The sequence below is a fragment of the Nicotiana tomentosiformis genome, chromosome 2 (assembly GCF_000390325.3).
Source record: "Nicotiana tomentosiformis chromosome 2, ASM39032v3, whole genome shotgun sequence".
NCBI classification, from domain to species: Eukaryota; Viridiplantae; Streptophyta; class Magnoliopsida; order Solanales; family Solanaceae; genus Nicotiana; species Nicotiana tomentosiformis.
Genome location: NC_090813.1, coordinates 94,735,596 through 94,762,266, shown reverse-complemented (window position 1 = coordinate 94,762,266; position 26,671 = coordinate 94,735,596). Strand labels below are relative to the sequence as shown.

Sequence of the window (26,671 nt, the reverse complement as noted above, 5' to 3'; positions counted from 1 at the left end):
AGTGTAGTTTTCTAATAATACTTTTAGCGTGAAATTCGAAGGTCTACTAAAAAAAAAATCGTTTTTTAATCCAATACTATTTTTGATTACATGAACGGGAGGGAGAAATTCATTAATTTATTCAACTGAAAAATGGACCATTATCAATAAGATTTAACAATAATGGAAACATAATTTTATTTGATACATCTTACAACATAAACAAGTACATACACTTATTACAACTACATTACGAAACCCAGTTACTACGTGTATCCTTGATAGTTGGGCACATTAGAAGAACTCCCACCAGGAGCTGGATTATCACCGCCACCCAAACCAACCGAAGGACATTTTTGACGGTCATGTCCTGTTTGCGAGCATATACCACATTTGCGTGCATAAAAGGTATCGCTAACATCCATTTGGTTCCGTATACGCGTTCTCTTCTGCACCTGTATTCGACGCAAAAACTCCTTGTTACACACCATTTTAAATGGTTCCGGCGGCCAATAATGCTCAGCACCCACTGGCTGCAACTACCCACTATAGGTGTTTAAGTATGCAATAACACTATATTGTTTATCAACGTAGTTGGTTGGCCCTAAACCAACATGTTGAAAGCACCTGATGGCATGTGAGCATGGCATGTGGTAGATGGATCATTTCCCACAAGAGCATAACCTTGTAGATTCATTTATGGTATGTACATTATTCCCTCGGTTTTGATGGATAGCGGTGCGAACTTCAAAAATATTTCTGTCGTGATTATATTGTAAAAATGAATGCCAATATGCTCGCCGCCTGTATTTCTCAAATCTCTTCATCGGCAGTAGCATAAATTCAACACCCCTTTCCATCAATGACGTTGCAGCTGCAGCCCTTTCAACAAACCTTTCCGCCATCTGCTTGAACGACATGCGCACCATGGCAGTGACAGGCAATCCTCTTGCCGACTTCAATAACCCGTTGAAAGACTCTGACACATTTGTAGTCAGAATTGCCCATCTTCTTCCACCATCCGCATGTAGAGTCCACTTGTCAAGCTCATGTCGCATCAACCAACGATAGGCTCTCTTGTCTTCCTGCCTGATAGAATCCATGTGTCTACGAAATTTATGCTTTTGGTGTTTTGTTGCTGCCATCCATATCAAATCATGCAGATCCTTGTTGGGATGTGCCTTCTAAAAATTGGCCTTCAGGTACCTCACACAGTAACGGTGGTAGGCATAAGGTTCTTGCCATGCAGGCAAATTCTATACAGAACTTAAGATACCACCATGCCGATCAGATATTAGACAAATACCGGAACGCTGTTTGACAATGTGCTCTTTCAAATGGTTCAAAAACAACGTCTACGTCTCTTGGCTTTCATTGGCACAAATAGCAAAAGCTAAAGGAAATATTTGTCCATTAGCATCTACTGCAACGGCGATCAACAGCTTGATATCATACTTTCCATAGACATGAGTGTCGTCTATGGATATTACCGGCCGGCAATGCGGAAAACCATCAATTGGTGGTTTAAATGCCCAGAACACGTAATTGAATATATATTCTGGTCTTCCCGTACTCCGCTCAAGCTTTCATTCAACAACCGTCCCGGGGTTAATGTGTTGCAGTGCGGCCATGTACCTGGGTAGAGCTGCAAATGACTTATCCGAGTTAACATAAACAATTTCAAACGCACGTTTACGCCCGAGAAATGACTTTCTTTTGGTAATGGTATGGCCATATTCCTGGTGGACTGATGTAATGCACTCTTTGATTTTATACCTTATGAACGCTTCAAGGTGTGGAATAAGGACAAGAGAAATCAAGTCAATATCAAATTTGTAGTGATTCCCATTGAATGTGTCCATTTCACATCTGTGGGTGGGAATATATTTATCCACTTTCCACAGACTTGTGTTCTTCTTGCTCGCACGCAGCATCCAATGACAACCCGCAAACCATCTGCGGCAAACAACCTTGTATACATTCGGACTTGACTCTCATACCGTCATCTCACGACACTCTTTTACGCTGTACATTTTTGCCGCCTTGCTTAGGCGCACTTTATCAGGAAAAAGCATGCCCTTTGCCAGCACCGTTGGTCTAGAATCATCCCACATTGTTGTCCGAATTTCATCAAAATCCCTTGTCAGAGCATCCATATCCGGCATACTTGGCAAATGATCAAGGTAGGGAATCTTCCTTGAATGAAACGGCACTTGGGACTCGTACACTCTTGGTCTAACGGGGGGTGGAGCATACTCCCTCGTCAAATCAGGTCCTTCATTCTCTTCCTCTTCATCACCATCCTCACGAGGGAAGGGTGTGTCGTCTCCAGAATCATCGGAATTGTTGTCATAATCACTGTTCTCTTCCTCACTCTGTGCATCTGCCAGATCCCGATTTAATATGTCGTCGTCGGGCAATTGAGTCAGGACAGGTGGTTCAACTTGCTCGTTTTCACTGCACAAACAACAAAATAATAAGCTACTAAAATTAATAAATACTTTCCATATAGCTGTATCACTTCACTTACAAGTCGTAATGTGTTGACATTCCTTGATGGACTTTATCATGTTGGTGATGACTCCTGGATGGACCACCATGATCCAACACACCAGAACTACGCATATTCCAACTGGTCGTGGGTTCATAACTTGTAAAAGTCATATCTGGCCGGTACCCCCTGTGGAATATATGAGCGTTAATACAAACTCAATACAACAAAAATATACATCGTAACACAAAGGAAAATTGAAGTTTACCACTCGTCTTGTGGATTATGTAAAGCATGAGAGAAATTATTTCTTCGCTCCTCATTCGCCGGTGGTGATAAGTTTAAATCAGGGCAAACTCTTTCATCCGGAACCTGTCCGGCAAAAACTACTCCAGAATAACCACCCGGTGACTGAAGGTTATCCCTACTATGCGCAACCTCATTATTGCGAACGTCTTCGACCTTGATGTACATTTCCAACATTTTTATCACAAGAAATTCCCGGTATTCATCCGGAGTCCTCAAAAAATCCCTCAAAGTTTCATCATCGTCGATGTTAAACTCAGCGTAACAAGCAATCCTTTGCGGAGTGACGAAATATGGATATCTTCCGGTTACTTTAAGATTCACCGAACGTTTCCTCACACTCATTTTATTACATAACAATGATACTAATGTATCGTACTCCATTGTAAGTGGCAACTTAACATGACACTGTAGAGATAAACTATATCTCACAGAATTATTCGCCACCACAATGGAGTACGATACATTGGTATCATTGTATCGTACTATGATACAACCTCCCCCCCCCCCCCCCCAAATATAATGAAACCCTTACTTTTCGCTCTTCAGACATTATGAAAAAATGCTTGAGAATTTAACAAGAAGAAAAAATTGAACGGGAGTTAGAAATATTTTTGAATGGATTTTTGTTAAATCCTAACTCCTTTAAATAAGGCAATGCCTAGCTCGGGGGGCTGAATTTATTTAGGTATAGCGCTCTTTTAAAGGGCGCTATACCCATTTGAATTATTGTTATGTCAGTTAAACGCATGAGACTTATTGGTGGGCCCACAAAACATGTATAGCGTACTTTATAACTGCGCTATACATATATAGCGTTGTTTCTAAAGGCGTTATATGTATAACGCTCTTTTAAAGAGCGCTATACCTTAACGTCCAAAACATTTCCGTTAAGAGTCCGTTAAGGTATAGCGCTCTTTAAAAGAGCGTTATACATAGTTAGGTAACTTTTTTTTTTTTACATGCATTTCCGTTCTTTTTGTCAAAAAGAACCACAAATGGGTTCTGGACTCTTAGTTAACAGCTTAGAGATGGGACAGGAGCAGGTTAAGTATCATTATCATCAGTCCAGACGGCAGTTGGCATAAGGTTTGTTACTTTCATCTCGCAGTGTGAATGTGGAACACCCCTAGTCCTTTCTTTTCTTTAATCATTTATGGCAAAATTAGCTCCACTTGAGTTAATTCAGAGAATATAGAAAGATGATATATACAAGTATTAAGACAGCATAATAAGTTTGAATTTCCAAATATGTGTGTATATCTAGGAAATTACCAGATTGCGCTCTAACAGAAACTACAAAGAAAAACAAGCACAAAATTGTGTTCTCCAGAAAAAATATCGTCATGGTACTTCATGAAGATGTGATTCTCGAAAGGTCACTGGCCTACGTATTCCAAAGGCCTTAGAAAAAACCAGACAACAATAACCGATAACTTGTACACAAGTTGCACTGCATCTAGTCTGTCCCATAATTAGATCTCACTAACAAGAGCATAAAACTGCGCAACACATATAACATCATTCTAAAGCTTGTACAAGGAGCATTACAACACTATTAACTCAAGAATACCTCAGTATATACTCACCTGAACAACCTGCAACTGATTTTTCATATCATACAATTGCATTAAACTTTAAAGTATGATAAAGACCAAAACATAGCACATGACTATGTTGATCTAGAATTGCATAGTACATAGCCAGATATGAGGGAGCTGAAGGCCAAAGCTGCAAATGCAAGGAAGGACATTGCTACGGAGGCGCTTGCCATATCAGGAAACTTGTCCTTCCCCCAATTGGACTGCCAATCATCAATGCGAGTGGCAGCAGAAGATGATGCTGATATCAGAAGATATGTTACCATCTGTCATATAGAAAAACAGTAAATTTTAACAGAATCACAGCAAAGACCTCAAACTAAAGTGGTTATGGAGGTACTCTCAAGACCCTCAAAGTTTATGAAGCAAGGTAAGTAAAGCCAAATATGAAGTAGAAGACAACTGGATGACTAAACCAGTTAACATAGCTTATGGAGTTAGTCTTTGGAGGTCTATAAGGGTATTATGGCCAGCTCTAAAAAATCAAGTCTCTATTAAAGTGCTAAATAGTAGCAGGACATCCTTCTGGAATGATAATTGGCTGGGGAATGGAGCTCTGAATGATTTATTCTTTGACATATATGCTCTAGCTCATCACCAACAGAGATCTATAGCTGAAATGTGGTCACCTCAAGGTTGGGAACTAATACTCATAAGAGACTTGAATGATTGGAAGATAAATAGAATGATTGTGTTCTACAAACAACTGGACAACTTCACAGGAATTCAGAATGAAGACGACACATTGAGATGGCAGGGACATCGTAGTGGAAAATTCAGTGTCAATGCAGCCTACAAAACGATAAACCAACCAATACCTCAAGTCACCAACTAGCACTGGAAACATATTTGGAAGACCAAGATACCATATAAGGTTGCATGCTTCTCATGGCTACTGGCAAAAGGAAGTTGTGCTCACACATGAAAACTCAAAACAAGAGGAAGTGGACTCTATGCTCAAGATGTTTTCTTTGAGAAAATGAAGTGGAAACAGTTGGTCACCTATTTTTGCACTGTAGGATAACTGATCAGTTATGGAAGATTTAGGTGCCGCACCCGTGTCGACATGACACCGGTGTGGGTGTGGATATGGGATCCGTACCGGATCTGGTCAAACAATTTTGGGTACTTTGACCACGACAGACGAGAAAATTCGAAACGAGATACAATTTGATTCCCGAAATCATAACCAAAACTAGGATAAATTTGAAGAAAGTAGCATACCTTATCTAGGAAATCAATCATTTACCTATCTGCATCTTGAGAATAAAAAAGAAATCCACATTCTACAAATTTCTCATAATTTAGAGATATTTTTATATTTTTAGTTTTTTGAATTATTTGTAGCCGGATCCCCGCACCTGTTTTACTAGGATCCGTATCCCCGAATCTTAGAATTTACATCTTGAAGGATCCGACCTTTAGATCCGCACCCGTGTCCGAGCAACTTAGCTGCTAACTAGAGCTGAAGTATGCATTTTCTAAGTCCATCTCATGGCTAATCAACAAATGTCCAAGTCCACTCTAAAATATAAAAAGTATATACGTTTTATATAAAAGTGATAGTTTATTGCTTCTTTTTGAAGATCAAATTAATCTTATCATGCATGTATTGCTTTGGTGCATGCCCAGGTGCAGGTAAGTTTGTCAAACCACAACATAAAAAAATAACCTTTTAACTGTTAAATATTGGTTCTTAGAATTAGATTCACTCAACCTGAAGTATTCACTGAGTACGACTAAATAAACTAGCTATTCGTAAACAAATAACGAAAAAAGGATGGAAAGATAAAAACTGCCAAAGGATCTCACTTGAAAACCCAACAAAAGAAACAGCAAACCTCAATAAGTTAAAATATTTTAAAGATCTATTTAGCGCCCAATAGAACTACCAATCCACAAAGGCACCTAACAGAAAAGAAGGTTCTGAAGGTTTAAAAACTATCACCTGTCCTCTTTCCAATCTCTACTGTGTGTTATTCCTTTTAGTTTTGTACAGATTAAGTTAGCCGATAGCAGAGTTCTAGTAATTTTAGTAGCCTTTCGAAATTTAGAGGGCACACAAAACAAAGCCTATAGACTCAATCTGCTAGTGCAGAGTATGCAAACAAGCTTAGTCACTCTTAGATTAAGACTTTGGGACCTATTAAGGTGGGAAAAAGAAACGGATATAAACACCCTCTTTCACGGGTTTCTGCTTTCAAAAGGTGGCCTTTCAGAGAGGGATGTCATTAATCTAATACTCCCTCTGTTTCAATTTATGTGAACTCATTTGATCGGGCACGGAGTTTAAGAAAAGAAAGGAGACTTTTGAACTTGTGGTGTAAAATGAGACACATATTTTGTGTGGCTATAAATCATTGCATAAAGGTAAATTGTTTCCAAATAAGGAAAGTAGTCATTCTTTTTGACACGGACTAAAAAGGAAATAAGTTCACATAAATTGAAACGGAGGGAGTAATATACTATCTATTTGTTTATTTTTAATAAGGGGTCAATATTGGTTAATGGAAGAAATTTCCCCTCAAGATAAATGAAAACAGAAAAGGAATTATTCTTAGGCATAAAGCAGAGGGGTAGTAAATTATATGGCAAATAATACAGGGCTCAGAATGAGATGCCACAAAAAAGAAAGGTGATTCTACAGTTGGATAGACCTGTTAGAATTTTCCAGCCAATGAAAGCTAGCAATTAATAGGCACCCAGATGATCTCACAAAGGAAAAATTCCTCCAACCCTGTGGGAATATTTTTCAGTGAACTCTTTTAAGATTACTTTCCAGTTATCAAAAAAAACAAATTGAGGCAACTCTATGACAAATAAACATTTTTTATGGGGTATATGATCCCCTTTCCTATTCATTTTACAAAGAGGCGGACAGCTAGAACAGTCTCACACCAGGCTAGTGCAAATCCATCACCACCATTAACGAATTTTTCCTCTCAATCAAGGCTCGCAATATCATACTTCATAAAAGTCATAGTTCCCATTACCGCAAAAAAAAAATGTCAGAGAAGTTTTTAAAGCTTAAAACCATTATAGTAGTTAGTCATTGTACCCACTTGACCATGAAACATGCGTACATAAAGGCATGTCTTGTATTCATTATTTTAGAATAGACACCACATGTCCCAGAGAGGCGGGAGCGAAAGAATGTATTCGTGTTAGAGTTTAAATTCTATGCACTAATGGCGTGAAAAATATTTACAAGGTTCCATAGATAATGATAAGTAAACTATAATAACATGTTAAATTATACCGATAATACAAGAATATCACAATGTCAATGTATATAACAAAAATCCTTCGTGCTTTGGGCTGAACCAACTTGCCTGATCAAGGGCAAAATCAAAAAAGTAGCGCAAATGGTGCTGCACGACGTTCTTGCCTGTGGCAGATTGGTAGGCCAAATTGAATGCCTGAGCTCCCGAATACACAAATCCTATAACGTTCACTGACATAGAGTACCTGCCAATGCAAATTCACCGACCAATATTATCATTCGTAAGAACTCAATGAGCTAAGGAATTAAATTAATCAATTTAAAGAGAAAATAAGTGACAAACCTGAACTCCTTGTAACGTTCGAAAGAGTCCAGAGCCCAACCTTGATTCCTATCAGCTGCCAGTACAGAAAACGAAACCAAGCAAAACAAAAACCCAAAAATCCTAAAACCTAAAGCCGCTTTCTTTACCATTTCATCCCTCTTCGCCTTTCTTAAAATCGAAAACGGCGGCCTTACTTTCCTCCGCCGGTTGCCCCCGCCTCCGTCGCCACCTTCCCCAATAGTAGTACCATCACTGACCACCAGATCCGCTTTCACTATAGCCAGTGGCTCCTCTTTGATAGACAGTTTCACCACCACTTCCGGTAACGGAGGTCTCTCCGGCGGACTCCTCGTCGGAGCTGCAGAAGGTTTATTATCCTCTGGATGGAACGACTCGTGAGGAAGAGATATTTGATCGGAGGAAATTGATGACCTCGCCGGAGATTCCACCGGCGGGGAAGATACCTTAGTAGAATCTCTATTAACAGTAGTATGAGCAGCAGCAGCAGCAGTATTAGTATTAATATTGCTAGCTTTATCTGCGTCGGACTTAGTAGAATCATCTGAATCATAATCGGTACTATGAAAACGAGCTGGAGAAGAGTATTTAATAGCTTTATCTGTTTCAGAGTCAGTATAATCTGAATCGGAGAGGCAGTGATGATTTTCATTCTCCATTGCAGCTTGCAGAGTCTGCTTGTTATTGGTGTGATTCAATTCCATATTGAAGAAACTGTGATACAAAGGGATTGAAAATGGGTTGAAACGGAAAGTAAATAATGAATGGGAAATGGGAGTTGAAAGATGAGGTCGCGGCGATAATGATGGTTTTGGCGGTTTCGTTTTCTACGTCTGAAATTGGGAAAGACTGTTCCTCCTTAAGGACTGCTTAATACTATATTGTATTCACGTGTCTAGTATTCTCGATTTCTCCTAGTCAGAAATAACATGAAATAGGGCCATCTTTCAAAAAAAGAATGATATATCTAGAAAGGATATGAAAGTACCACTCCATTATAATCGCAACTTTGTACGAAAAAAAAAGAAAAGGTTAAAATATCATAATTGCTCGACTCATTAATACTATTATTATAAAATACGAATATTTACTATTACGCCTCAACAAAGCAAGTTTGAATCAGAGTCAACTATATGAATCTTGGTCATACCTCCCATTTACTAAGAATATCAATAATAATAGTAATTACTAAATATTAACATACGCAAAAGAGACGCATTCCTAATATAATCACAATACACAAATGCGACTTACAAATTGTAACTGAGAAATGCAACTTACAAATATCAACAGACGAATACGACTTATAAACAAGAAACTGTGCTTTTCTTCGTTCTTTCTGTTTTTTTTTCTCCAAAAAAGGGGACAGATAGCTCGCTAAATGATGCGAGTAGTTGCGGTTATATCCTGCCCATCCAAAGCTAAGTACTACATTAGCTTATTTAATCAAGCCAAATAAATGAAATATATAAATTGAGAAGTCCCGTGAAAGACAAATATAATACAAATTTCAATTGCTGCCGTTCTCCAGTTAATTGATTTCTCCAGTTAGTTACTTTAAAAAGATTACAAGTTGACAATGAGGAATTTGCCTTGTAGTTTTCTGGAGTTACCGGATAATACAAGATTTTTACCTTTAAAAATGAGAAATTTTCAGAAACCACTGTTGTTTAGTGATTATTAACTTCTTATAGCTACCATATACATAATTACTTCCTATAGCTACTATTCAGTTGTTACGGTAGTGTATTCGTTGTATTCGCGAAGCTGTATTCATGAATACAGCAGCAAAAAGCGTCTAAAATCAGGGCAATCCAATTGTACGCGCATGTATTCACATGTATTCGTGCTGCTATATTCATGAATACAACAGTAAAAAGCGCCTAAAATTATCGCCGTTCAGCTATACGCGCATGTATTCACATATATTCGCGCGATGTATTCATGAATACAGCAGTAAAAAGCGCCTAAAATCAGACAGTCCAACTGTACGCGCATGTATTCACATGTATACGTGTTGTTGTATTCATGAATACAACAATAAAAATGCCTAAAATCAGGACAGTCCAGCTGTATGCACATGTAATCACATGTACTCGCGCCATGTATTTATGAATACAGTAACGAAAATCACCTTAAAAATAGGTATGTCCAGCTGTCTAAGAGATAGGAAAAACATAATAGCATATTTCATGCCTTATTTCATGCATCAATGATAGTATATACCATAAATACTTATTTTACTATAAAATATAAAAAGTAGCTATAAAAAATAATATTTTAAAATGATTTTGATTTATAATAAATATGACATATACATTTGCTATAGGAGGTAAAAGTTCCTTTAAAGAACTAGTTTAATGTCCAACTCACCCTCACTACTACTACTAATCTCACTATCCCAGCACCTAAAATTAAGGTAGTACACTACAAAGAGAACACACGTGGCGTTTTTCTCTATTACTTATGATAGAGATTACCAATTTGGTCTACTCAGAATCTTAAAACAAACGACCGCAGATTACAGGCAATGTAGTGCACAATTTGTGTAATTAACATAGCAAATAGAAGTTGCAATTAAAATTCTCTCCGAGAAAAGTTGCAGCCGGATAACAAGTGACAGATGATTGCTTTCCAAAAATGAAATTTAAGATCACTAATCACCAGCTTCCAGCTTCGTAGATCATAGCCACTTAACATGCATATGCAATTCCAAGCTAATAATTTTAGTGAGTTTCCAAATTATAGGCGGATCTAGAGATGGTTCAGCAGGTTCAACCGAACTCAGTACTTTCAACTCAAACCATGTATACATAAGCAAAAAATAAAATTTTATACATAATTGATCACAGCCATTCTGAATCCAATGCCTCTAAAGTCTTGATTGTCTCTGTTTCTGAACAGCTAGTGGCACAATTCCAGCTAAACCTACCGAGTGAAATATTCTCACAAGCATGAGAAGAACCTGCGAGCTTCATAATACCGATCCAACACTATGTTGTACAGTGGGTGAATCTGTTCCAAGAGATTTTGAGAATAAGGACCAAATACATCCTTGGGTAATGGTGGAGCATCAGCTTCGTTGGTCCAGCTATACTGAGCAATTGAAAGACCACTTAAACAGTAACACGTATGGTAGTGGTCTCTACCCTTCCCAGGTTTGTCTCTGAAACCTCCATCTATCTACATCCCCAATATGATATCAGAATCCTCAAAAAAGATATAAAAGCAAAAAAGCAATCGAAACAGGGAATAATATTGCCAAAGAATCTAACACAGAGCATCATGTAACACTTGCTAAAGCCAAAAATGCAATATCTTCAAAGGGTTTGGTGAGTCACAGCTTCTGATATAGAATATTTTAAATCCACTAATTTTCTTTTTCCTTTGAAGAATGAATAAATGTACATGAAAATAGAGTTCTAATTGCACATTTTAAACATATACAGAACATCTTATTGAATTTTAAGAAAATGATAGTATGTGCCTCTTAAAGGCTATTGAGTTTGTATGTTCAAAGAAAAGAATGGTACTTATTAGACAAATGATATTCAAGCTGTTCTTGAGAAAAGGTGTGATGCTCCAAAATCAGAAAGGAACTTAAAAGAAAAATAGGAAAGAGGATTTGTACCTAGCATGCTCCACATACAGCAGCTTCTAATACATATAGGCAAACCAGTGATGTTATGATGTTAGTAGACAAAATCCTAGCTTCATCTAAGTTTATGATTTCGTTGAAATACTCTTTTTTTATTACTTATTTTCCAGCTTGTGCTTCTGGGCGCATGCATACACTAATGCAAAGAGCCGTGACAGCGAGTAGGGATCCTCAGAATATATTTTCCAAAATTTTAAGCACCTGGGAGCAGAGAAGAACGTATTGCTGCAGATAAAAGCTGTCAAAGACAGGTCGCATAGCTATGCGTCGATTGACAAAATCATATCCAGTATCTGCTATCTTTGTGGGATCTGAAGCATTTTCCTGTCCTGCAGCCAAAACAACAAAAAAGCAATTAGAAAATAAGTGTGAGAAATTAGGCCTAAGAGAAAGGACCGGGTATGCAAAAAGAAAAAGATAGAAGCTTGATAACCTAACATTATCTGAAGTAAAAGATAAGGATGTTTCAAGTTTCAAGGAAATGCTCTCCCAAACCATCTCAGTGCACATGGCTCACAGTCAAATGGATAATAGAATCAGGCCAACGAACATATTACCCATTTGATTTTCCCTACTTGTGCGCACCCATGGTTTGGATCATGAAACATATAGTACCCAGTTAAGGAGAAGCCCAGCTGACAGCATTATAGGTTACTAATTACCTTCCAATCTAGAAATATCAAGTTCATATACAACCCAAATGCAAAGGCGTGACAAGAGAAGCGGTTTAAAATGGAGTATATTCTTCCACCCTTCATTTATCTAATTCTGCCCACTGGGAGTCCTTAATCACATGATGTTTTCACCTTTTTTTGTTTTCAGATTCCAAGGAATTATTTAAATATCGCTGCAACAAAGGGTAGACCAGCAAATCGTACAAGATTACGTTGGTTTTGCCTTTGAGTTATTCTTCCTCAAATTGATATACCTTCTTGTCCAAGAGGGCAAGTCTTCTGAACATGAGATGATGTCCCTTCCAAATGCTCTTCTTCATCAGATAACTCAGACTCCGAAGAATCATCAGCACTTTCTGTACCGAGTTCATTTGACAGCCGTAGTTGTTCATGGACTATCGATTTTAATCTTTGTATAAGAAAAGCTACCGCGCCCTGGTCAATCAAAGTCATCTTTAATTCAGTAATACTTGGACTACAAAATGGAAGTGTTCAGGACATAAAGGTAAAACTGGTAGTCACCTGCCAAAAGGAATAGCAGCCATCAACTAATTTATTTGTCCTGCCTTGAAATCCACCTTCGACTCCTTGTCTAAATACCACCCAATCCTAAGATACACAACGGTAATGCATCTCATGCCAATCAATACCGTCAGATGAACCAAATTTAAGTAATTTCACATCACCAACAGGTCGATTGAACTCAACTTGGGAATAGTCATAAAAGAAGCACGGAAGAAAACTACTAAGAGAAGTAACGAGACTGAGAGAAAGTCACATAGAGGTACTACTATATGAAAGATAGAAGGAAAAGGAACTAATATTGGTTAATAATCGAACCCCAACCATCCCAGGAATGCAGCAGCAGAACCTGGTAAAGGGATCCCATGCAGCGGCTTAAAAATGGACCACTCAAGTAAATATAAGGTCAAACCAAGGTCGAAAGCAAAATTAAAGGCAAGAAGGCTACTTCTGGGTTCTAGATGTCTTCCTATCCACCATATACTGGTAATAAAAAGCATTCACAAGTCTCATACTCCAGCGATCCGGATGAAGGACAACGACCTATACGCTGCACATTATTGCAGCTGTTAATATCTAATTCACTTTTTTTCATTTTTTGATAAGAAAATTCAGTTTTTCTATGTTTACTTTTCCAGTGCATCAAACATCTTTCCTTTTTATTTTCACTTTTTATCCATAATTATACAAGAACTAGTTTTATCTGTAAAAACAAAATAACCTACCATTTTAAAACCAAAATTTAAGTTAACCACAGTGGCATCCGCCTTGAGTACTAGAATGATCTCCATTTCTTCAATTGCCAGCTGAGAGACAGCTCATTTTAACATTCTTTTTATTCCCCCTTCCTTCTTATGAGAAGTAATAAAAATGTAACTTGGAACATTGTGAAAACGAACTAAAACAAACAATGCAAGACACTTTTCTAGTTTCAGTTTCATTTTATCAGTCACGAAAACCTGTAACAAAACAATATGCTAATATTCCACTTCATGACAGTGCCAGGAATGTTACAGGCCAGTAAACCAGATGGAGAACAAGAGAAGATACACAGATTATTAAATTAGCAACATTCATCGCTCCCCAACACCTTCCTAAAGCAAAAAAAAGCAACTTACAATTAATCTTGGCAAGTCCAATCGATTCGCTTCGTTAATCAGAATCATTGCAGCCAAACCACAGAAAGTATACCTAGAAAATGAATTATAGGTAAAGGGCTTCAGTAACAGCATAAGCTGAGAAGTTATAGTGCTACAATGACAATTAACGTTGAAAGAGAAATGCAAGGAAAAGAGTAAAACTAGATTGAAAAACATGAGCATATCTCCCAGGTGAGACTTACCCACCATGAGCTTCAGAACCTGGTTCGCCAGCAATTCCACCTTCATAAGTCTGACAACTGAAGCAAAAATGAGAGTTTAGGAAAGGCTTATCCAAGCAAACATATTCTTATAATGAAATTGAACGAAAAATGAGGCGCATTAATTAAGGAAAAGAAAGAGCTTCCGCTCGCTTCTTATCCTGTATTTCTGATACTAGGAATAAATTCTTCTTTATCCTAGACAAATAATTCTTATGATGAGACTGGAATTTAACCAAAAACTTGAGAGAACAAGAAGGAAAACAAACTAGAAATATTTCCTTCACTATTTTTTATTCAATGAGGACAATGGTAATAATTAGGAAACGACATCTATATCTCATATTTTAATCCCTGACGTGTGGCAGCTGTCATCAACTATTACTTGCGGTGAATTCAATGGGAATCATGAATGCAACTAAAGCACCAGTTTCTGTCATGCATTTAGTACATATAATTAACTATCCACCATGAACTGACAACTAATCAGTGAACATCTATCAAATCAACTAGCATCAATTTCAAAGTAGTTGGTTTCAGTTATATGAATCCTCCAATTCCATTACTTCGGATAATTCCAATACTCAATAATTTGTCTTTAAGATACATCAGGAGCTTTTTAAATCTTAGGCTGTTTCTACCATAAGCATGTATCTTACCACACAAAAGGATTTCTGGCAAACACAAGATCTAACGTAATTATAACAACAACTAATCCTATTTTTTCTTAATATCAACTTGATATCCTGGATTTTGGGTGACTGTAGGTCTTTCTCAATAACTTTTTTACATGTGATTTTGACAACCTCGTTACCTTTATAGCACCTTCAATTATTTTAACATAGTACGTATGGACCAGTACATTTGAAGTCGAAGGATGATTTGACGCAGATCAACGATCTTCTAAGGGCCAGTTTTTACCCTACAAAAGGGCCGAAGGACGCGGCAGAGGTTTCAGGTCGGCGGACAGGTCATTGTAGGACAAAGAGGTATCAGGTTCCCTGGATTCCACCTATCCTAGACTGTCCGAGTACAATTTCAGTGTCAGCGTAGTGGAGCTGGTATCGGCGATGAGGAACATCAAGGAAGCACGGTTCCCGAGGCCGATAAGATCTGATCCCTATCTATGGTGCGACATCTTCTCTTGGTTTTGATCATTTTAATCTGACTTAATCATGTACAGCCTCACGCATATCCATCTTAACATCTGCATTTCATGACACTTATCTAGTGGTTATGTTGGGAAAAAAATCACTCACATATAATATCGCTAGCCTCACAATCAATGTTGCTCGGATCCTCCAAGAATATTGCCGGGTGCATGTTGGATCCTCCAAAAGTTATGCATATTTGAACAACCAACGCGGGTTAAGCAGTATTTTTGGAGGAACTGAGCAACATAGCTCACAACCGTTATGTATACAACTTGCCTTTCATTTTGATAGGCATCTTTTTATCAGATTGCCCAGCACTCCTATTTCAGCCATCCTCTTTTTTTTGTGTCAGGATTTCAGCCATCCTCTTTAATTCTATATGTTAAATCATCATACATCATGTCATTCTCTAGGAAGACAATTACCATCAGTTAATCGAAAAGGAAAATTACAACTTAATTAAATCATAGAAAGATAATATTGTCAGTATATGATAAGGCAATAAATATGAAATATGGTAGAAATAAAGAGTAGGTTGAATAAGCTGTAGTAGATGAGGGCACGGCTGAAACCAACCTTAGGATGTAATTTCCAACACCATTAATCAGTTCATCATCCACAATTTTCAATATACTTGCAACCTAAAGCACGATATATCAATTAACATGAAAGCACATTATTCCGAAGACAATTAAGAAGAAAAAGACCAAAGTTGAGATGTAACATGCATGAATGGTGTATGTAATCAAGTATTCACTATTTAAATTGCAATAGAGGCCTGCATCAGGAGGGTTTGGTTGCTTTTCAGATGAAACCTTGGAGACATTTGAATCTAAATTTTGTTTTTGAAAACAAAGTCATGTTTTATCAAATTGACCCTTGATAAGCACAAGAAGCCATTAAGTGAGAGTACTTCATTATATCCAAGTCTCTTCAGTAGGAGCAGACAAGGTCTCAGGTATGGTAAGGATTCATCATGAATCGATATCTTTACATTGGTTATCAACCTACTACAACTTTCCTCCTTTATCCGGGCTTGGGGCAGACAATGTGAGCAAGCTCACACATGCAGAATCGAGGGTTTAGGTCAGATTTGAGTCAGCTGCTTCTAACTCAAATCTGACTTCACGTAGCCGATCCCAACTCTTCTTGGGATTGCGGCTAGCTGTTGTGGTAGGAGTAGATGAGGCATGACTTGAATGTTTGCTAGGGGGAACTGCGAATTTTATTTAAAGTTTTTATATCTGTAGCTTTCATGATTTTTGATTTTTTTTTTCTTGTTTGAGAATAATCTGTAGCATGCATGATTCATCGATCAAAATTTTTATATTCGGCCTTAAGCTTATTTAAGAGTTTTCCATCTAAGCACGGTAAATATGATGATGATATCATTGGAATTCAAATGCATAATCATAGGAAAAGTTGGCACTTTACCAAGGAGATCGCACTTACAGAAATGGCAGTATAACAGGCACGAACATCTACTTCTCCACCATAATGCATCCTGCAGAAAATAATTGAAGTCTGAACATTAGCAAAGATGGTGCAAGTTGTCATTGGTGAAATTGAATATTGAAACAAAATGTTAAAGACAAGTCTCTCATCATCTGATGAAATAGACTATTAAATCCATTTGGATCTAAAGACTCAAAAATGTACTGCAACACACAGACACATATTTTATACATTTACATTCTCAGATATGCTTAATTTTCAGATCAGGGTAAAAGTGTCTAGTACAACGGCAGTTCATCCAAAAGCCTAGTTCGCCTCGAAATAAGTGAAAACTGAACAAATTAGAAGTTCGGATTGAGATCAGGAGAATCAGCGCCAATGAAATCACATTAGCACATAAAATGGAGAGATGGCAATTTTAAAATGGATAAATGAGTTACAAATTGAAAGAAAAGAACCTAGATTATAAAGACAATATAAATTTCTGGTAGTCAGCAAAGGAATAGGAGATAGATACAGCAGACTAGGAAGGAGATACAAGGGAAGACATAATTTGCAGAGCTGATCAATTAAGGTAAACAAGTAGAAAAACATCATACCTGAAGCCACCACTTGTGTCTTTCATTCGCAGCAAAAATGTATACAATTTTTCTCTGAGGCATATTATTAGACAATGTCAACAAGAGTGGATGATAGATAAGATCCCAGTAAGAACATAGAATAGCTTGTGCACCTATTGATTGATGACAGAGCTTTAGGGCTGCCCAAAGTTATGAGTGAATTGACTGCAGCATAAGTAGTTGCAAGATGAGGCATCTGAACAAAGCAATATATTATAAATATCACTTCAAAGAACCTTAACGACAGGAAGCACAAGAACTGTCTAAAATAAACAGGCTGACCAGAATAAAGAGAGCTTGTAACTGTATATATGTGACTCTAAAGAAACAGAAAAAGAGTTTCAAGCTAACTTAGAAATGAACGAGGAACAACGCCAATAATTAGATGTGTAATTATCAATTGATGACTATTTCCCTCTAACTTTTTATTATAAGTCCTAACAGAATTCTATTTAGAGTTCACATATTTACAATAGTCAAATCAACCATCATCTCCAGAGGACGAAACTAACATGAGTGATAAACATGGATGCGCAAGCATACCAAATACAAATGAAACATCACAAAATCAAACTCAATGTGAAAATAAGCACAAAGCAGCTGACTCAAATCTGACAATGGCATTCAAAGTGGAGTAGGAGAATTTGACTTGCCTGACCAGGTCCACCGCCATAGCCACCATCTTTATCCTGTGATGATGTCAAACAACACATGAACTAGATTTTATCGCATTTTATTGTACGAGAAGTCTAGAAACATATTAGGTGGAATTGCAAGTAAGAAAAAGAAACAGTTACACAGGTATTCTGGAAAGACAGTTACTTCCGGGGGATAACTAAGTTGACTTCTACTAGTTTAGTCAGTATGCTCTCCTAGGATACAAGAAGCTATGACAAAAACTAGTTCTAATTCTAAGGTCCATTTTAACTCAAGGTTGACAGTTGCAAAACAGGCAATCAACATTTCTTCCAATAATTTATAATGCTACCATTCGAAATATAATAATCTAAGTTTCTTGATTTTTATCTGGGCCAAGCCCATCCATACTTTTGATTAGCAGATGAATTTAATAGTTTAAACAACAGAATCCAAAATGAACAGACCTGGCAACGGCTCAGAAAGTCAATTGCATCATTTTCCAGTTTGGCATCAATAGATTCTCCCAACAAAGCGATTGAATGAAGTATCCAGTAGCAAAGCCATGGTCGACTAGAAAGAAAAACTTAAGTAAGGCAAAAGTAATAGATGATAATGATGAAATAACCTTCAGTTCCATGTCAGTATAGTACTATAAGGATATAATAGTCACTATTCCCTTGCACTAGAACATAGGCCAAGATCCCACCTTGATGAACACATTGTCCAAACTTTTACATTACGGTGGTGTGATATGGGAAAGGGGACGCAAGGGTGTGGACTAATGAATCTGGAATGCACATAGGCAGGGGCGGATTTAGGGGGGCGGAAGGGGTTCGCCGAAAAATTACACTGTATATATAAGGCAAAATCTGTTTTTTATCTCTATATATTAAGTTTTGAATCCCCTTAACACAGCCCAAAAGTGTAGCTTAGTAGTCAAGGGGGTTCAAAACCTTTGTAAGGTCATAGGTTCAATTCCCACTAGCTACATTTTTTTTAAACTTTTTTCTTTTTGAACCCCCTTCGCGGAGATCCTGCCTCCGCCATTGCACGTAGGAAGTGGGAGAACAGCGCTCTAATCCCAACAAAGTCAAAAAGCATTAGGTGATCTCTTCCCATGCTAGACGGCACATGTGCTAGTGAGAGATAGTAGGTACCAATGGATTACTCGAGGTATGAGCAAGTTGGCGAACACCACCGTGACCCCCCCTCCCCCCCCGGTATTGGGGGGAGGAAGGAGTTCGCCGAAAAATTACACTGTATATATATGGCAAAATCTGTTTTTTATCTCTATATATTAAGTTATGAATCCCCTTAAAACAGCCCAAAAGTGTAGCTTAGTGGTCAAGGGGGTTCAAAACCTTTGTAAGGTCATAGGTTCAATTCCCACTAGCTACATTTTTTTTAAACTTTTTTCTTTTTGAACCCCCTTCGCGGAGATCCTGCCTCCGCCACTGCACGTAGGAAGTGGGAGACCAGCGCTCTAATCCCAACAAAGTCAAAAAGCATTAGGTGATCTCTTCCCATGCTAGACGGCACATGTGCTAGTGAGAGATAATAGGTACCAATGGATTACTCGAGGTATGAGCAAGCTGGCGAACACCACCGTGACCCCCCCTCCCAAGAAGAAGAAAAAGGAAGGAGTTCGCCGAAAAATTACACTGTATATGTAAGGCAAAATCTATTTTTTATCTCTATATATTAAGTTTTGAATCACCTTAACACAGCCCAAAAGTGTAGCTTAGTGGTCAAGGGGGTTCAAAACCTTTGTAAGGTCATAGGTTTAATTCCCACTAGCTACATTTTTTTAAAACTTTTTTCTTTTTGAACCCCCTTCGCGGAGATCCTGCCTCCGCCACTGCACGTAGGAAGTGGGACACCAGCGTTCTAATCCCAACAAAGTCAAAAAGCATTAGGTGATCTCTTCCCATGCTAGACGGCACATGTGCTAGTGAGAGATAGTAGGTACCAATGGATTACTCGAGGTATGAGCAAGCTGGCGAACACCACCGTGACCCCCCCTCCCAAGAAGAAGAAAAAAAAGAACAAATAACCTTTACTATGTCCTACACCAACAAGATTAGTCAACATGAACTTATAAACAATCCTACTAGATTGTATTATGTAATCAAACATTGGCCTTATCAAAAAAATGAAATTAAACATTGGTGAGAGCTATATTTGAAGGTCATGTATTCATCCACGATAGCCTGTTAGCTCTTTCCTCCCTTTATTATAAAATCTTCTATTAGTGAAAGCTCAATCTCAACTCTCTTGCTAAGATCGGACAGGCAAACGACGTTCTTCCTAAAAAGCCATTCAATCAATCAACTTGCCTAGATCCCAAATTAGGTGAAATCAGATATATGAAACTATATTAACTGAGCCGCTGAGCTTTATTCAAGTAAATTCCATTCCAATACAAAATAATTTTCCTTTTAAGGCGCTTTAAGATCAAGAACAACAACCCAGTGAAATCCCACTAGTGGGGTCTGGTGAGGTTAGTGTATACGCATACCTTAGCCCTGCCCCGAGGGGTAGAGAGGCTGTTATTTTAAGGCGCTTTAAGCTCGTTATAAGAAATAATATCAGTTATTTTGATCGTTTTTCTTTTGGTCTATAAGCCACCAGTTAAGCATTAAGATTAGAGTCGCCAACATTGCAAGTGAACTCCACAGAGTCAATGAGTTATCAGAAACGAGCATAGAGGGAGGGGGCTTACTTAGCATCCAAGACGGAGAACGACGGACCAAGTTTTCTGAGACCTCGAGTGAGATAATCGAAGTGCTTATCACGTTGAAGCTCTAAGCTTTATTATAAGAAAGAAACAAATTAACACAAAATGAGTTCATCAACAAAGGAATTTTAAGCTCGTAAATGATCAAACTGACTTAATCGCGAGAAAAAAAGAGCCCTAGAAATTGAAAACAGTTGAGAGCTAACATTACGGACTGGGAATTGGGAGGAATGCTGTAGAAAAAATCGTATATCTCCCGAACTTGACGCTCCACCATCCATTGATCTTCCAGTGTCTTCGTCACTCTCCTCGACCCCATTTTTCACTACTTTTTGTGTTGATTACTGTCAGCACCAAATCAACACTCTTTTACTCTTTTCTACGATTACTGTTCTTTTTTTTTTGGTTTTCTTTTCTCTTTCTTCTGCTATTTCTCACCAAGTTTAAAAGTTTGATTCCCCTTTTTTGTCTTCTTTGGGCTGATTCCTTTCTTGGTAGGCCCAATATTTCTAGTTCTCCAGTTGTCTGGTCCATGATATTACGAGCCCGGCCCCACCCAAGCCATAGAATGGGATAAAATCCATAAATAGCCACTTTTACAGTCTCTGTAATTGAAGAATAGCCATTATCCAAAATATTATCTTGAGGTTTACCTTGTGAAATTTAAAACTCCATGATAATTGTTATTTGTCAATTATATGAATGAAATGTGATTATCCCACGCTATTACTCCCATAAAATTCCTAACATGGAGGAAGTTTTTTTTGGGGGAATTACGATAATTAGTGTCAATGTTACTGATTGGAACAACATGTTCATTGTATTTCAGTAATTTAGTAAACCAAATTACAAGTTTTTACCTGTTATTCCATCTTTTAGAAAATTAGATTATCTCGTCTTTTGAAGTTCTTTTCTTATATTCACAACTTCTATCTAATATAATAATATATTTGTCTATTTCATTCTAGATTTGTTTTCTAAATTACTTTGTCTGATTCAGGGCACCTGCTTCGCAGTTGCCTTAATTGTTTTATTTTTTTTTAATTATATCAGACCAATTATATGTATAAGCATAATTCAAAGTAATATTACTGAATCGTGCGTTATTCAAATGGCATAACTTGGTGGCTAGAGGATGGAAAAAGAAAGTTTTCGTGATTAGTTTAGCTGCCCTGTTTTAATTTTCACACATCTAACAGTACTGGATTAGATTTTTGTAAATACTGTATGTTATATTTAATACACATTAGAGGAGTAAAATGGGTTTTACGGTTTTAGTCCTCCTAAAAGCACAGAACCAACAGGTGAGGCCTTGACAAAATTTAAGTCGAGTAAAAAGAAAAAGAAAATAAAAGGAAACACATAGAACATTGTGGGACCAGGTTGATATCATGAACAATTAAACATAGGTGGGAGTAGTCAGATTGGATGGCTGGTCAAAATTTCTAATCAGTCAAATATTGAACATAGCAAAAAAAAAATCACACAATTAATTTTTTCAAAAATACTTTTGGTGTGAAGCAGTTTGTGTTTGACTAATTAATTTAAAAAGTATTTTTGAGCAACAATTAGTATTTTACCAAGCTTTAAAAAACTGTTTTTAAGTGTATTTTTCAAAAAGTGCTTTCGGAGAGAAGCTATTTTTTTCTACTTCTCCAAAACTGCTTATGTTTCTCCTCAAAAGCACTTTTTTCCTTTAAAAGCTTGGCCAAACACCTTAATTTTAGAAAAAAATACTTTTGACAACAAAAAATAAACGTTTTATCCTCAAAAGAAGCTTGGCCAAACAGGCTATAAATCGGTGTTTGGACATAAAAATTGTAAAATTCTGAAAAAAGAAAAAAAAATATTGAAAATAATATTTGAATGTTAGAGTTGTGTTTGGATATAAATAAAATTTGAAGCTATTTTTTAATTTTTGTGAGTGATTTGAAGTTAAAAATTTGAACAATAGTTTTTTGGAATTTTTAAAAAATTGTGAAATTTAAAATATTCATGGCTGATTCAGGAAAAGAAAATAAAAAATCAAAAAAAAAGTGAATTTTTTTATTGCGAAACGGGCCCTAATTGAGTGCAATGGAATGAATAAGTTTTATTTTTATTTGTTACTACAAGTTTGCAGCAAAAGATTGCACGGACGCTCTATTTGATCGTCCTCATTTAACCTGTACCTACTTTTTAAAGAAAATATTAACTTGTGTCTATTTTTTAAACAATTCTAGGTCTCCTCCTCCTCCTCCTCCTCCTCCTCTTCTTCTTCTTCTTCTTCTTTTTTTATAGGGTGTTTATAAACATATTTTAAGGTAATTTATGATGTTTTACAGTGGTGAGTTATTATGACACTTTATATCTTTTTTTTCTTAATTGCAAAATGGGTTCGTTAGATTTATTGTTATTTTGACAAATTGATGATTGAAGTTTGTTCTTGATGATATTTAGTAGGCGTTTGGACATAAGAATTGTAAAATTCGAAAAAATGGTAAAATTCTTTTTCAAGTGAAAATGGTATTTAATTTGAAATTTAGAGTTGTGTTTGGACATAAATTTTATTTTGGGTTATTTTTGAAGTTCTGTGAATGATTTGAGTGAAAATTTTGAAAAATAGTTTTTTGCAATTTTTAAAATTTTCAAAAATTTTCAAAATGCATCGTCAAGTGAAAATTGAAAATTTTATAAACAAAAGTTGATTTCGAAAAAAGTGAATTTTTTTTGAAAAAATCTTCCATCAAATTTTATGTCAAACGGGCTCTTAGAGGTTATATGTTTCAAATTTGAGCTCATTTGGAGTAGATTTAGATATTAAATCTTAAGTGCATGAAAACGTTGGTTGCACTTCACACATTTTGGCCTTAAGTGCATATGAAGTGTAATTTTTCACGTCATACTTATTGGCCATAAGTGTAGGAAAACGTTTGTTACACTTCAAACCTTTTGGACTTAAGTGCGTCTGAAGTGCAATTTTTCACTTCAGATTTATTGGCCTTAAGTGCATAAAACCATTAGTTACACTTCAGACCTATTTGGCCGTAAGTGCATATGAAGTGCAACTTTTCACTTCAGATTTATTGGTCTTAAGTGTATGAAAACGTTTGTTGGATTTCAAACATTTTGGCCTTAAGTGCATCTGAAGTGTAATTTTTCACTCTAGACTTATTGACCTTAAGTTAGGCCTGGCAAGTGGGCCGGTCCAGGCCCGGGACCGGCCCAGGACCGCGGGCCAAACGGCTAAACGGGCCAGGACCGTTTGGTCCGATTTTAGCGGGTCTGGTCCGGTCTCGTGGGCCGGTCTTATGATTGGGCTTGTCAGGCCCGGGACCGGTTGGCCCGCCAAGGCCCGGGACCGGACCGGGACCGGACCGGTCCCCTTAGCGGGCCTAGCGAGCCCAACGGCTAATTTTTTTAATTTTTTCTTTTTCTTTTTTTTGGACTGTAAAAAATAGCCGTTGGCTATTTATGAAATAGCCATTTAACCCCTCAACTTTGTTTTAATCCCAAACTTTTTATAATTATACTTTTTTCTTATTTTCAACTATAAATACCCTATCATTATTTTATTTTTTCTTACAAAATCATCAATCTATCACAATCTCTCTCTAATTTACTTCTACTATTGCTTACTTTATTGTTACAATTTGTGAAACAATTGTGAAGTTGGTGAATTGAAGTCTTCAACGATAATCAATTTCCAACAAGTTGTTCGTCAATTCGGTAAACTCGTTCCAACTCTTAAGTTTTAATATTATAATTTTGTTTGTTTTATTTACTTTGCTTGATTAATTAAGATGGCTTATTCCTTAAAAAATATGTTTAGTAAAAATAAGGGAAAATCGAAGAGTGGTGAATCTAGTGGCCAATATGTTCCTCCTCCACTTCCCCCGGCTCCACGACCCAAACATGTTACCCGTCCTACACCTCCTATTCTTGATAGCGATAATAGTTTATTACAATTTACCGAGAGTCAATTTTTTCATAATATAGCACCCGATGAACAATTAAACCATGAATATATGAATGCTCTTTATGGTAATCCAACTATTGATGAAAATGATGATGAAGAAATAGATTTTGATGAAACGCAACCGGATGATGATACACTCACTAGTCCTGCTCCTGAAGTTAACCCAACTAATAATAATCTAGATGATCCTCCATAGTTGAGATGGGCACTGTTATGTGCTTACCCTATAGTTTTTCTTCTACCCCCCACTTTGTGCATTATATTAGAAAATTTTTTAATCCTACTTATAAAGGTTTTCCTCGCACAACCGTAAAGAGTGATATTTATAAATATAAACATGAATATGAACAATATTTGCGCTATTTATTTACTCATATAAATTGTCGTCTTGCTATTACAACTGATATTGGTAGAAGTGGTAATGACTGTGATTACCTTACTGTTACCAGTCATTGGATTGATGAGCATTGGATAATGCAAAAGCGCATTATTGCTTATAGAATAATTAATTCACGTCACACAGGGCAGTTTATTTCTAGCACGATTGCGGATATTTGTAGATATTTTTGCATTAGTGTATTTGTCACAGGGAATTGAGGAAGTGAATCCCGACGGCTCCTTTAATATTTTGGAATGGTGGAAGGACAAAGAAAAATACTTTCCGATTCTTTCAAGGATGACCCTAGATATTTTAATTATTCAAGCTTTAACAGTGGCATCAGAGAGCGCTTTCAGTCAAGCAAGACTTCAACTCGGTGATTATAGAGCGTCTATGAGGGAGAGCTTGGAAAAATCAGTACTTTTCAGAGATTGGATCCGTTCGGAAAGAAGAAATTTTGGACTTGCTGAATCACAACCAGAGGTAGACGAAGCTTATGAAGAAATGCTAGCTGAACTTGCGAAGGATGATGCTTCGCCTGGATGCGGTGATGAGCAAGCTTCATTTCCTCCACCACCAACGGAAATTCCTCCGAACCTTGAAGGATTTATGAAATTTGCAAGAGATACCATGTAAATTAATATGTAACTTGTATTTTGGCACATCTTGATTAGTTTCTTTTTCTTCTCAATGGTGGTATTAGCACTTTGTTGTGCTCATTCCATAGGGGGGAGGAAGACTAAGAAAGATATTGCCATGATTTTTAATGCTATAATAAAAATATAACGCATTGATTTGAATATCTCTTTACAATATTTTTGTTCTTTAGTATATATATATATAAGCTTATATTTATACTATACTATAGTCTATACTATATATACATCTCATAAGATATATAAACTATATTCGATATACTATATATACTATACTATATATACATCTTAAGATATACTATATATACTATACTACATATACATCTTAAGATATACTATATATACATAGTATACTAGATATACTAGATATATATAGTAGATATACTATATGTGATATATATAGTAGATATACTATACTACATATACATCTTAAGATATACTATATATACTATACTATATATACATCTTAAGATATACTATATATACTATACTATATATACATCTTAAGATATACTATATATACATCCTATATATAAGCTTATATTTATACTATACTATAGTCTATACTATATATACATCTCATAAGATATATAAGCTATATTCGATTTTATATATATATATATATATATATATATATATATATATATATATATATATATATAAGCTTATATTTATACTATACTATAGTCTATACTATATATACATCTCATAAGATATATAAGCTATATTCGATATACATATATATATAAGCTTATATATATACTATACTATACTATATATACATCTTAAGATATACTAAGTATACTAGATATATAGTATATATAGTAGATATACATGTATATATAGTATATCTTAAGATGTATACTATTGAATATGGCTTATATACTATAGTATAGTATATATATACTATATATAC

At 36.4% G+C, this 26,671-nt stretch overlaps 3 protein-coding genes across 7 annotated transcripts; all 3 read right to left on the bottom strand.

The window, feature by feature from the left end:
* Window positions 1–1,649: 1,649 nt before the first annotated feature.
* Window positions 1,650–3,109, bottom strand: LOC138905088 (uncharacterized). The gene is made up of 2 exons (XM_070193591.1): window positions 2,510–3,109; window positions 1,650–2,436 (listed from the first exon to the last, which is right to left on the bottom strand). The coding sequence occupies exons 1-2, from the start codon at window positions 2,641–2,643 to the stop codon at window positions 1,974–1,976; spliced, it is 597 nt and encodes a 198-aa protein (XP_070049692.1). The 5' UTR covers window positions 2,644–3,109; the 3' UTR covers window positions 1,650–1,973.
* A 1,008-nt stretch (window positions 3,110–4,117) lies between these two features.
* On the bottom strand, window positions 4,118–8,856 carry LOC104103978 (CASP-like protein 4A1). Of its 3 annotated transcripts, XR_688028.4 has the most exons (4): window positions 7,944–8,852; window positions 7,710–7,845; window positions 4,366–4,643; window positions 4,118–4,278 (listed from the first exon to the last, which is right to left on the bottom strand). XR_688028.4 is itself a non-coding variant. In XM_070195787.1 (3 exons), exons 1-3 carry the CDS (start codon window positions 8,645–8,647, stop codon window positions 4,532–4,534), a joined length of 927 nt encoding a protein of 308 aa, XP_070051888.1. In that variant the 5' UTR covers window positions 8,648–8,856; the 3' UTR covers window positions 4,205–4,531. The 3 variants fall into 3 exon arrangements, 2 of the variants coding, with proteins under 2 accessions (XP_070051888.1, XP_009610244.1); XM_070195787.1 differs by having other exon boundaries at window positions 4,205–4,618; window positions 7,944–8,856; XM_009611949.4 differs by having other exon boundaries at window positions 4,205–4,643.
* A 1,797-nt stretch (window positions 8,857–10,653) lies between these two features.
* On the bottom strand, window positions 10,654–21,193 carry LOC104103977 (protein farnesyltransferase subunit beta). 3 transcript variants are annotated; one of them, XM_009611946.4, is made up of 14 exons: window positions 20,978–21,193; window positions 20,748–20,834; window positions 18,490–18,595; window positions 18,040–18,075; window positions 17,500–17,582; window positions 17,366–17,419; window positions 16,764–16,815; window positions 15,888–15,952; window positions 14,140–14,196; window positions 13,916–13,988; window positions 12,798–12,884; window positions 12,530–12,710; window positions 11,803–11,930; window positions 10,654–11,126 (listed from the first exon to the last, which is right to left on the bottom strand). In XM_009611946.4, exons 1-14 carry the CDS (start codon window positions 21,079–21,081, stop codon window positions 10,890–10,892), a joined length of 1,350 nt encoding a protein of 449 aa, XP_009610241.1. In that variant the 5' UTR covers window positions 21,082–21,193; the 3' UTR covers window positions 10,654–10,889. The 3 variants fall into 3 exon arrangements, with proteins under 3 accessions (XP_009610241.1, XP_070051887.1, XP_009610240.1); XM_070195786.1 differs by having other exon boundaries at window positions 10,654–11,122; window positions 20,969–21,191; XM_009611945.4 differs by having other exon boundaries at window positions 20,969–21,190.
* Window positions 21,194–26,671: the final 5,478 nt, after the last annotated feature.

Excerpts from the sequence above, each read along its gene's own strand:
- LOC138905088 (XM_070193591.1), bottom strand. The coding sequence starts at position 2,643 with ATGACTTTTACAAGTTATGAACCCACGACCAGTTGGAATATGCGTAGT. Across the intron at positions 2,437-2,509 it reads ATGTCAACACATTACGACTT|TGAAAACGAGCAAGTTGAAC; the intron begins GTAAGTGAAGTG and ends TTGTTTGTGCAG.
- LOC104103977 (XM_009611945.4), bottom strand. The coding sequence starts at position 21,081 with ATGGGGTCGAGGAGAGTGACGAAGACACTGGAAGATCAATGGATGGTG. Across the intron at positions 20,835-20,968 it reads CCCAATTCCCAGTCCGTAAT|CTTAGAGCTTCAACGTGATA; the intron begins GTTAGCTCTCAA and ends CTTATAATAAAG. Across the intron at positions 16,816-17,365 it reads GACACAAGTGGTGGCTTCAG|GATGCATTATGGTGGAGAAG; the intron begins GTATGATGTTTT and ends TATTTTCTGCAG.
- LOC104103978 (XM_009611949.4), bottom strand. The coding sequence starts at position 8,647 with ATGGAATTGAATCACACCAATAACAAGCAGACTCTGCAAGCTGCAATG. Across the intron at positions 7,846-7,943 it reads GAACGTTACAAGGAGTTCAG|GTACTCTATGTCAGTGAACG; the intron begins GTTTGTCACTTA and ends TTGCATTGGCAG. Across the intron at positions 4,644-7,709 it reads TTGATTTTGCCCTTGATCAG|ATGGTAACATATCTTCTGAT; the intron begins GCAAGTTGGTTC and ends TCTATATGACAG.